Below are 12,021 nucleotides of genomic sequence, written 5' to 3' on the forward strand. Positions count from 1 at the left end.
AGCAGTCATCACAGGTTTGATCCTCAGAAGTGCCAGTTCTATTGGGTCTCAGTTCTAATGGGTTCCAGTTCTTGGCTCACTTCTAATGGATCCCCAGTCCTAATAGACCCAAATCTAACCTAAGTTTTGTCTTGTTGACTTTAAAGTATTAACATTCAAATCCTTTTTATTCATTGACATTTGCTTGTTTGCCATTATGACCCAAATTCTGTATTTTCACTAATAAGATTATAAGTCCTGAAAATTTTTGTTTATTTTACGTCCAGGTTGAGTTAAAATTCAGGAACCTGGTGCATTTAGCGCTGAGTGACGGTCGAGTGTCAGGCGTGGTAGTGGTGGCCAGCGGCAGTACCCTCTCTCAGGTAGACTGGATTCTTATTGTTGTTCTTTCAGTCTAATGCAGTTTATACAGTTTGATACAGAGATACAGTCTTATTGGGGGTAAAGATTTATTCCATGAATTGTACGTAAGTTTAGAGGTTGATTACAGAAGTTAGTGATACATTACAGTTGTATTTCACAAATTGTATATAAGTAGAGGTGACAAATACAGTAAAATATAATGGTCAAATCAGTTTTATTTACAACAGCAGCATAGATCAAACTTATAATATTATTTAACTGTGTCATCCACTCTTAATTGTTGTCTCTGATACATTGGATAGGATTTGGACCTCATAGAATCAGCTCAAAATTCTGTAAATATCACATCTCTTCATCTTCATAACACCATTTAATCTGGTTACAGCTGTTGTCGACTATCAAAGCAGAGAGCTCCCAAACGCGCAGGGTGTACTGGCTGCTCTCCGACCTACCAGATAATGAGCTGGACCTGGTGCGTGAGGTGGCCCGGCTCACCAGAGGTCTGTTCGTCATGTCTAACTCTCCTCCGGTTCTTCAAGAGTTTGAAAATCACTGGAAAACATTACAGGATGTGAAGCTCGAGGTATGTTGAGGAAGTAATGGTGGTCACTATCCTGCCAGATTTAGTACCTATTGTTGTCTCACAAATTAATGAGGATTTGGACTATCAGGACTGATGCTTTTGTCTAGAATTCACTGAAGTGTTATAGGGAAGAGAATGCTTCTTACTTAAAGCTAATTCATCCAGTCATAAAGGTTCAGTTTTGCTCCACAATTTTATCTTCTTATTTTTGGATGGAATCTTTACCAATACATTTGTTTTTAAGGTTAGGTTAGGTTAAGAATGGTTAGGTTCCAGGTAGGAAAGTCCTTCTCAGCTATGGCTCTGCCGTAACAGTGGTTTGTTGTCCACAGCCCACAGCAGAGAATGAATGGGTGTTAGGCTACCTGCAGCAGGAGAAGGGTTGCCAGCTGGATGGTTTGCCAATTCCTACTGAAGACACCAGCAGCAGTGACGGCACTCCACCAAAACAGTTGCCCATCTGCCGCTCCTTTCGCATGCGGGATGACGACCTGGACGTCTTGGCCAGGACCAGAGCTGTTCTTCCTGCCATCCACGGCTTGTTTACCTTCTTCACGGCCATGAAGAATGCTTGGAGGTTGAAATGTCGGAACAGGTGAGGCAATAATTGTCATTATAAAAACTTGCCTGACAAACTGGAAGAACAGCATGATTGTTTGCCCTATGTCCGGCACATCTGTCTGTCCACAATTTTTCTGTTCCCAGTAATTACACAAAAAACTCTAAAGTGTAGAAGATAATAAGACAAAGTCTGTAACATACTTTAAATATTTTTTAATTAGAAAATAAATGGCTGACTTACCTGTGATGGACTTGTACAATGGTGCAGTGCAGCCTGTACTGTACAGTGAATGACCAAACACTTTTTACATATTTTAGTAAAACTCTTTTCTTGTTAAAATATCCACTTTTACGGTGAGAGATCTTGTGAACATTTCATTTTTATTACTATTTTGAATGATACATATCACTTGCCAATGACTAATAAAAGGATCTTCATTTCTACAGGCGTGGAGTGTGTGATGCCTTGCAGGATATGGGAAGAAAGGAGCTATTGGCAGATTACTTAACGCCCCTCAGGTTCCTGCATGATGGCCCAGGTTCTCGGAGTGTGATGAACCTGAAGGGCGGCAAGCGGAGGAACGACCGAACAGGGAAGCTCTCTAACGCAGCCCTTGGTCTCTACACCATCATCACTGACCCTGGCAACTCTAGCGTCACTATCCAGCAGGTGTGTATGTTGGGGGGTGTGTGATCCAGCAGGTGTGTATGTTGGGAGGTGTGTGATCCAGCAGGTGTGTATGTTGGGAGGTGTGTGATCCAGCAGGTGTATATGTAGGGAGGTGTGTGATCCAGTGGGTGTGTACATTGGAGGGGTGTGATCCAGGTGGTGGTATAATGATTATGTGGCAGTATAGTGCTGGACCTTCATCCAGTAAATATGTCCTTGAGAGTTATGCAGTTAAACACAGTTTCAGGTAACTTATTTACTACATAGAAGCATAAGTGGTTCACAGTTTTGCTCAGTATTACCTTCATTATGGGTTCATTTTGAGTCGGTAATTTTTAGTTAATTGCTCTCTGTTTACTGAAGGCTGGAGGTGAGGACGTAGGAATGCCTTCCGAGTGTACTTTTACCTTACTTTTACTTGGGTGTATGTCATCATCCATATGGGCATCTTATGAATGTGGCAACTTGAACAGATCAAAGTCGTTTTCGATTGAACTTGAAATGTAAACACACTAAGATCTCCAACAAATTGAATAATCGGTATTTTTTCGTTTTAGTTTTAATACTTGTATACTGTTTTGCCCTCAACATATTTCACCAATTGAAATGAATGTTTTTCAATATTTCTGGTATTTATGCTAACTGTTCTTGTCCCGGCAGAGTATGGTGGTGGAGAATTCAACGTTGCGGATGACAGATGACTCCCTGGTTCTGGAGGAAGTGGGTTGTCCGCGGGGTTCTTGCGGCACCTGCCTCACCGTATCCAGCACCGAGAATGAGGTGGGCAGGTCAGGGTGTCTGAGGGCTTCACCTATCAGCAAATATCACATTCTGTACTATTGTGAGGACAACTGAATTGTATTTTATTGAGGTTTAATTTAAAATACTGTTTATTCAAAATAAGTACAATTTAATCTAAAAGCTGTATACTGTAGCTCAGCACATGCCACAGCAAATAACACTCTGGTGTCCTAAAGAGACAAAATGTAGCATATGTCTCTAAATACCTGAAGGACTTATGTGTACTGTCTGTGAGAACCTCAAATATTGAATGATGATATCTTCTGTAGACAAATTTCAATGGACAAGCTAGACTTAACCTATTTAACATTAGACAAGATGGCTTCTAGCTTTTGCGTGATAAGTGGAGTTTTTAATTCAATACAGTATTTATTGTAAAAATCCACTTAAACATTGTCCTTAGGTAGGGAAGGAAACTGATTTATTTTGGGGTCACTTGGACAAACTGGCGTGCATTAAAAGTTAGGACCAGTTATATGCAGTTATATGAATAAAAGTCCTCTTGCTTCACACTTCTCCCATAACTCATACAAAAAATCAATATAAATTCTGTGTAGTCTAATACCTAGATGCTCTAAGCAGGATGGTAACGTGTCACTGTCTGTGGAAGCAGAAAAACATGTGTTCCTGCCATCACCAGACCACATAATTGTTGCTGCTCTCTTCCCTATGCACCGACCCTCTCCTGATGGTAAGACACCCAGCCCACCCATCCTCTGCTGCCAAAGATTCTTCCTGTTCCCTGCATCTCAACCTCCTCTTGTGTCTTTACCTTTTTAGTTGTTGAATCTCCATCTTCTTTACCTCTATCATCTTCATTTTTGTTTTCATATCCTCTGCCACTGAGGTAGGAGAAATTGAGATGCTGTAAAAATATGATATACCAGTATGTCATGAATTTTTGGGGGGGAGTGGTGAAGGCTCAACTTGGGTCATCATATTCTGTAATGGGAGAAAACATCATGGATATAGAGTGTCAATAAACCTTATAGTTGTAGAAAATTTGCTTTTATATACTTTGTGAGTTGTTGAAAATGATAAATTAGTTGACAGATCGAGGAACATATTGCTACAGTACAGGATTAATTATTTCTTGGTGCATTTCTCAGGAACAGACTGTAGTGACATCATCAACGGGGAGACGATGCAGGAGGTGGAAGCCTTCCTGTGGGCGGTGGACCAGATCAACCAGCACCAAAAGTTGTTGCCAGCCACCACCCTCGGTGCTGTGGTTCTGGACACCTGTGGCTCTAGAGTGAGTACATTCACTGTGGTTAACAGACATCAGCCTTCTCAAGTTTGACCAGCTGGTTGTGATATTGCAGTCTTTTGTTTTTGTAAGCTGGTCTCTCTCTTGTTCTAGTTGTATTAAAGTTTACAGTTGTTGCATCTTATAAATTAAAAGATATATATGAGCTATTATTTCCAATATACTGTAGTAAAATTAGAGCAATGTAAGAGTCATAAAACTTGAATAATGAATTTTTGTCATCTATTCCCTTAATGGTGATTTCCTCACAAACTTCTTTTCCAGGTCCTCACTTAAAAACAAAAGAAGGCTGATTTGTTGATGAAAGACTGTAGGACTCTACAACATAACCAGGAATAACAATTGTGGTAAATCATGATTCACAATACCTAGCTTCTTTCACCAACAGATCCGGACCATGAACCAAGTGACAAGCCTGGTGAAGAGCTCGCTGCCTGGGATCAATGTCGACATTAACGACGTCCAGATCTTCATCACCTCACTCGACCCAGAGACGGCCAGGGTGACGGGCGAGATGCTCTCCTCCCTCAACATCACCTCCATCAACATGGGTCCATCACAGGCACACTCGCCCTACGCCTTGCAGATGAGTCCCCCTGTCAACATGGAGGCCGAGGCGATGGTCCAGGTATAGTAGATAATGACTATAGTACAACAGAGGTTTCCTGAGCTATGTAGTCCAGCAGATACATTTGTGGTGTGATACAGACCTGAGACTGTGTTATGCAACTGAGGGTTCATCATGATGTTGAGTTGCACAAGAGAGGAGTTAAGATATTTAGGAAGTGTAGCAATGGTGGATGTGTAACAGCAGTTGACAGGAGTGTGCAGGTAGTATGATTTACTGTCTTCACCAACACACTGTCTGTATTTCAATCTTTGTGTCTTACATCAAGGTCTATAGTTTGTTTAATCAAGTCCTCCTTATACTGTCAGAGAATTTTCCTCAGACTTGCTCGAGTTTTTGCTTAAGGTCGGGCAGTAAGGAAGGGATTTTATTTACAATATACCCTGTAATGTACTGTATTTGAATTATTGCAAAAAGTAACACCATCTCGTCAACTTTTTCTGAGTACTGTACTGTCCATTGATTTCTTTCATTCGGTACAGTATTTGGATTCAGAATAAACTGTGTATATAACTTTAATTCCCTCACCAGATGCTGCGGTTCCTCGGGTGGGACTATGTGTCACTCGTGGTGTCTACGGAGGATTTTGAGAGTGTGGCCGGGGCCGAGGCCTTCAGGACGGTAGCCCAGGCATCTCGGATCTGCCTTGCCCAAGATTTCAAGATGGCTCCCCTTGAACCCACAGCCATGGTCACCCTCGCTGACCAGGTAACTTAATGAATGCTTCTAATCAGGGGTATCTATTAATAAGAATTTCATTATTGGAGTCAGCTCAACCAGGATCATTTTGTGTGTCTTTATTGACTGACAAATGGGACTTACTCAGCTGGTATGTAACTGCTAATTGTTGGGGTGGAGGTTAGAGGCACATTCTTGAGTAGGAGGATGGCAATAAATAACCAAAATTTATTGCATGGTTACGGTAATTAACTTGACGTCTATGGCATCCCACAGGTCATAAGTGAACTCTGCTGCTCATAACAGAAAATGTGACCATTAAAGTAAAATAGGAGGTTTTAGATACATGTGGCAAAACTTGTTTAAACAAGTACTGAATCGTATATATAAATTGATTTGTGGAGGTAAACGTAAGGGAAGACTTAGAAATTAATACTGTAATTAATATCACTGGACATATACCATAACATGTTTGTCTGAAGGAACAATGGTGGAGATTTACTAATTCATCTTTTAATCCTGAGGAGTTTATTACATGTTGTAGTATTACCTAGATGTCTGGTAAGGCAGTTAAAGATGATAATAAAGGTATTTATAGAGTTGATTAATACAACTGAAAAATGTATGTTTCATAGCTTGTGGAGCAGTTGACGGACAAGGCAGTGACTGGTGCACGTGCAGTTGTCCTCTTCTTGACGGTGGATGACACGAAGGATCTCCTGGCTGCCGTCCAGAGGGCTGTGCTGTCTCATCGCTTACTCAAACACCAGCTTGTCTTCCTGGGTCCTTCTATCTGGGGTGACCACAAGGAGAGGGTATGTGTCCTGGGAATTATGAGTACTGTACAGTAATATTCAATGTTCTTAAAATTATGCTTGTTTTCCTTTGTGTTCATAGAAAGAATCCAACAGTCAAATTCTTACTGAAGAACTTAATTTAAATATGGTACTGTCCAGTATATTAAACTCCTGAGTAAAACAATTATCAGGTACAGTACTCATACAGTGAACATCATTTATAGAGCAGCTAGCACAACTAGAAATACAGAGTGCTTGATTTAGTAGGTATGGAGTAACTCTGAATAAAGGATGTCGGTATATTGATTTACTCTGTGTAACTCTCAAGGTTTTTCATTAATGCCGAGATGGAAGACCCAAAGAGAATATTAGACTTAAGAGTCTCAGGATCAAAGGGCCAGTTACTTATCTACTGTAAGTTGTTATACGAATAAAACGAACTACAGTGTCTTTGAAGGATGAAAGAAACACAGAAGTTTTTAGAGATTAACCATTGTTGGGTTAATAACTTTTCTGTACTCTATTTAGATGAATGAGGGTTATGTTCTAGACATCAAGTGAATTGTTCAGTTTGTCTGGTGACCAATTATTAATGAAAATGTAGCATAAATTCATAGTAAATAATATTTCAGTTACGTGAATTTGATGCTGAACTCGGAGGAGCTTTGGTACTGAAAGATGGACAACAGGATGTGAGGGACTTCATAGCACACTACCGACTCCTCACCCCTGAGAAGAACACCCGAAACCCCTGGTTCAATGAATACTGGGAACAGGTGTGTAGTGAGGCAGTCATGTATGTACTACTGTAGTTGGTGACTGGTGAGATGAACCCCAGTCCTACTAAAGCTAATATAGTACAACCTGACATATCTCAACCATTAGGAATGAGGTCTTGTCTGTGTCCCAGTACTAAGAGACTCCAATCCTCGTGTATACCATGTGGCTTGGTAGTTCTGAGGCTCATATAATCAAGAATCTTTTAGCTCTAATTCTGTTATACAAAACTTCACATTCATTATTCCTGCATATGTTATGCCTGCCATAGTTACCTTAAATACTTCAAGATCAGCAAAAGTTTACTGCCAGGTGTCTACTTGTTACCTTATATAATCAGTCCCAATAATTTGTGGTACCTGTATAACCTGAACTATTGAATATGTTGTGTTACTAGTTATCCTGACTGGTGGAAGAGGTAAGTGAATTGTAGAATCCACCCATCCATCAAATTTCATTGGATTTTTGCATCACTAGCTGCAAATTGTGTGTATGGATGATAAGAGGTGCTAAGATGGTTTAGTTCTTGAGTCCGTCCATCTTGCCTATAGTGTTGAGTCAGGACGTTGTGTCATTTTCAGATGAATCTTATTTAGTATTGTATGTAAAATATTGTCAGTTCCCTAATCTCCATTACCCTAATGTATTGTGTATTTATAGGAGTTTGGGTGTGTGGGATCAGATTGTGAGTCAAATTCTGGTCTGCTACCTGTCGTGCCCTACTTAACAATACCATCAACTCCAAGGGTCGTGCAGGCCACCTTCTCCTTTGGTGCAGCCCTCACGCAGCTCATAAGTCACCTCTGTCCTCAACATGGTGGTGCAATGTGCCCAGGGTTACCAAAGTGAGTTATAAAGAAGTTTGTATTGTTTTGTGGAAAGAATCTAAATACTGTACAGTAAGTCAGTCCCAGAATATTATGAATCAGATTTAACCTCTTGTGTACAGTGTCCCAGTAGTGAGGGGATCAAAGGTAGAGAGAGAAAGTTGGGCTATAGTAGGTATGCAAACACTTGGAAATGAGTAGAGAGATTGATAAGTGCTTTATTGACAGAGAGAGAAAGAGAGATAATTGCTTTACTGTGAGAGAGAGAGAGAGAGAGAGAGAGAGAGAGAGTGAGAAAGTGATAATGATGGACAATTTAAATGCAGGAGTTGCTGATAGAAAAAAAAAAAATGGGGTAATATAGGTTGCCAAAAGTACAAATAAAAGAATAGAAGAACCAAGAGTACAAATAAAGGGTACAACCCCCCAAAAAATATAGTACAGTAAAACAAATGCCTACTTGATGTTTTGTCCTCACACAGGTGGCGCCAGAGGACAGTGTTCAACGAGTTCCTCCGCAACACTGAGGTCTCGCGGGTGGACAAACCCTCCGAGTACTTCCAGTTTACAGAGAACTTCCACGGCAATGCCCCACTTGAGGTATACAGCCTTATGAGACACTCGGATCACAGACCAGTCAAGTATAAATATGAGAAGGTAAGAATTGTGTTTAATCTCTTGTTGGAAAATTAACCTAAACATAAATTGGAATATGTCTGCAAATATCTAGCTAAAATTTTTTTTAATGTCATGCTCAGTGTTGTGTCAATAATGTATCAGTTTCTATGACCACCAGGTTGGTAGGTATGTAGACAGTGGACTCACCCTCGGGAATGCCATGGTGGAGTATCACAATGGCTCCCTCACCCGCATGGACCAGCTGCCCTCCTCATGTGTGACTGGATGCTCCTGTAACCATCGCGAAACAGACTACGTCTTCATCGATTCACCAGACAAGTTGTATGTTGTGGCGACCTTCAATGTCCACCAGAAGGGTGACCGACCACTTGAGTGTGGCAGCTTAAATGGTGACAAGGTGTGTCTGAAGGTTGATTAGAATTTTGGTGTTGGATTCATATTTTTTAAAAATTCACTCTTAAACTTTTTCCCCTAACTTCTTATGTAAGAATACCCAGTATGGTGTATCTTTCTCACTTCACACATGACTCATAAGTTGATGCATAAATGGCACTAAAATCACTATGAGAAAACTGCACTATAACAAGATGAGTTTTCATAACCCTGAGCTTGTGAACAAAAGTGACATTTGAATTTTTGAGCATCTGAGCATATAGGACATCAATTTGTGGTGGTTGATATTGTCCATGGTCTGTTATCTGTTGTTTTCTCTGCAGAGTTTTGATATTTCTACATTATCAAGAGTATTCTCTAGCAGATTCTTTTCAGGTATTTGAGTAGTGATACAAATATGAAACAACAGAACAGTTTTGATGTGGAAAGTTCCAGGATTATATCCCCTAAATTTTATACCATGCTCAATAACTTTAGAGAGGCTGGCGGAGTAAAATGATACAAGGTATAGGTACCTGTATACAGCTTCACATCAAAACATTCTTGATTGAGCCTTGAAAGCTGCCACCTTTCTTAATTTTGTCAAGTCCTCACTCCTGCTTCGAGGAAGACTCGGAGGCTGAGGGATGGCCAAACTCCCGCCTCCAAATAATCTGATGGGTACCTGTAGTAGACTATAATTACAGGAATTAAGTAGGGTACCTTTTTATATAATTAGGTAAATGTTTTTGTCAAGAGGCTGCAATGCTTTAAATCTCTTTCAGAAAAGGATAGCATCAGATTTCATAGTTTATCATATGATAGTAACTCTTCATATTCTAGGCACAGTGGAAAGGTGGTCTCTATCTCCCACTAAGTAGGAACACTGCCACTGATACTAGAATTTATATGATTGCTATCACCTGCATATTTCTGACCACCACCACCAGGGCATCCAGAGTGTGGAAGCATTGTTATGGTCTCTGGAGCGTCTCAACTCCGACCCTAAGATCCTTCCTGGAGTGACTCTGGGAGCCATCATCCTGGACGCCTGCACCAGCAAGGAGAAAGTGGTGCGGGACCTGACCAACTTCCTCACTGGTCGTATTCCTGAGAGGATGAGGAAGAAGGTGAGGCTTGCTGTGTTTTCCCAAGGGGATTGCTACAGGCCTCGATCTGTCTCATATGTAACAGCAAGCAAAAATGCATCAGATTAAATTTAACTTGCCTAACAATCTTAAGGTAAATTGGGTTAGGTTTGGGGTTCATTATGTGTCATTGTGGCTCATTCTTGATTTCAACTGTCACTGTATTTATTTATAGTCAAAAGACAGTTAGATATGGACGACACTCGCCACTCGGAGCAACGGATTCAAGTTGGATAAGTTTAGGTTTAGGAGGGAGATAGGAAGAAACTGGTTCACAAATAGGGTGGTGGACGAGTGGAACAAGCTTAGCAACTTTGTAGTAAGTGCGGGAACTCTGGAAAGTTTCAAAAGGAGGCTAGATAGATTCATGGATGATAGAGAGTGCTAGTAACTCTCGACAGGAGCTGCCATGCACAGGCCAACCGGCCTATTGCAGACTCCTTATTTTCTTATGTTCTTATGACCTGGTTGGTATGGTTTAAGATACATTTCACCGTGTTTATGATGTACACTCAATCCACCAATGGCCTCCATAGGTGCCGTCTTCAAATAACATCGTCGGGTTAATCGCTGGTGGTACTGGAGAGGAGGTGCGTCAGGTGATAGATGTGACACAACCTTACGGCATCACCACCATCGCCACGCAGGCCTCCAACAGTGCATATTCCAACACACGCCGTTTCCCTGTGCTCTTACGTCTAGCACCCCCCAATGATGTTGTGGTAAAGCTCATGTACTCTGTGGTCAGACTTACTCACTCATTTCCTTCATTGTTTGTCACCTTGTCTTTTGTTTACTTCTTGGATATTCACTGTTAATTTATCATCTCACTATTTATCTATTTACAAGCTGAATTACTAAATGTTATTAGTTCTGTCCAATTAATAATATTATTATTATTACGTATAAATATTATCTATGATTGTATTAATATTATTATTACATAGGTAAAATAGCTCTTATGATCACCTTCAGGGAGGAGCCATCGCATCCCTACTGCTGTACTGGAGGTGGGAGGTATTCAGCGTCGTGTACTCTGATGGCGGCACAGCTGGGGACATCCACAAACACCTCCTGCGAGAAACAGAACCCCACAATCTGAAGGCCGCCGTAGCTGAGCCAGTGCCTCTCAAGGTAATACAACTTGTCAACAGTGCATAACAGAGACGTGACTGACCGCCTAAGCAGAGCTAACAGGCCAATCAGTGCAGTAGAGTACAGTATAGTATGGTAGAGTTGAGTAGAGTGCAGTATAGTAGAGTACAATAAGTATAGTGCAGTATGTGGAGTACAGTACAGTACAGTGCAGTATAGTATAGTAGAGTTGAGTAGAGTACAGTTCAGTAGAGTTGAATATACAGTACTATAGTACAGTTGAGTAGAGTACAGTTGAAAATACATTAATCTGTAGTTAGATAGAAAGGATTAAATTAAAATTAAAAGGGTAAAATGGATGAATATACTTTATTATGAATTATAAAAATATACAACAAAATTAAACCATATAAAACTCAATACTGTGTTTGTTCCTTCACAGGTTGACCAGATAGACTACATGATGGGTGTGTGGAGCAAACTAGCCGAGGCAGCACAACAGGGTGCCCGGGCAGTTGTCCTGCTGTTGGAGCCACACCATGCTGCACTGTTCCTCCAGGCAGCAGCCAGGCTCCGTACAGAAGGTCTCTTGCATACTGGCGATTTTGTGTTCATTATGGCCGAGTCTCCCCTGCCATTCATACAACATGAGTGAGTGAATTTCGTTTTTTTTTCGTTTTTTCAAGTCCTCTCCTGGTGTGGTGCAACACACTCTCTCTTCACTTACTGCTTATATTTTAATTGCTTTAGGAGATGTGTTATGCTATGGTTTTCCCACCTACAGCAAGGCCATAAGATGTTCACCAGGTTTA

At 40.8% G+C, this 12,021-nt stretch overlaps 1 protein-coding gene across 3 annotated transcripts in view; it reads left to right on the top strand.

Moving 5' to 3' along the window:
* Positions 1 to 12,021, top strand: part of LOC121862159 — a 21,073-nt gene continuing 9,052 nt past the window's right edge. For all 3 annotated transcript variants that reach the window (XM_042360237.1, XM_042360251.1, XM_042360242.1), the window contains exons 1-19: positions 1 to 14; positions 267 to 362; positions 749 to 946; positions 1,279 to 1,541; positions 1,955 to 2,177; positions 2,838 to 2,957; positions 3,561 to 3,669; positions 4,088 to 4,233; positions 4,637 to 4,876; positions 5,408 to 5,584; positions 6,190 to 6,369; positions 6,984 to 7,127; positions 7,789 to 7,973; positions 8,438 to 8,612; positions 8,752 to 8,991; positions 9,917 to 10,096; positions 10,651 to 10,836; positions 11,090 to 11,248; positions 11,652 to 11,860. In XM_042360237.1, the coding sequence (XP_042216171.1) occupies positions 875 to 946; positions 1,279 to 1,541; positions 1,955 to 2,177; positions 2,838 to 2,957; positions 3,561 to 3,669; positions 4,088 to 4,233; positions 4,637 to 4,876; positions 5,408 to 5,584; positions 6,190 to 6,369; positions 6,984 to 7,127; positions 7,789 to 7,973; positions 8,438 to 8,612; positions 8,752 to 8,991; positions 9,917 to 10,096; positions 10,651 to 10,836; positions 11,090 to 11,248; positions 11,652 to 11,860 (3,008 nt within the window). In that variant the 5' untranslated portion in view covers positions 1 to 14; positions 267 to 362; positions 749 to 874. The remainder of the gene's footprint in view (positions 15 to 266; positions 363 to 748; positions 947 to 1,278; positions 1,542 to 1,954; positions 2,178 to 2,837; positions 2,958 to 3,560; positions 3,670 to 4,087; positions 4,234 to 4,636; positions 4,877 to 5,407; positions 5,585 to 6,189; positions 6,370 to 6,983; positions 7,128 to 7,788; positions 7,974 to 8,437; positions 8,613 to 8,751; positions 8,992 to 9,916; positions 10,097 to 10,650; positions 10,837 to 11,089; positions 11,249 to 11,651; positions 11,861 to 12,021) is intronic.

The sequence above is a fragment of the Homarus americanus genome, unplaced genomic scaffold, assembly GCF_018991925.1.
Source record: "Homarus americanus isolate GMGI-L3 unplaced genomic scaffold, GMGI_Hamer_2.0 scaffold40248, whole genome shotgun sequence".
NCBI lineage: Eukaryota > Metazoa > Arthropoda > Malacostraca > Decapoda > Nephropidae > Homarus > Homarus americanus.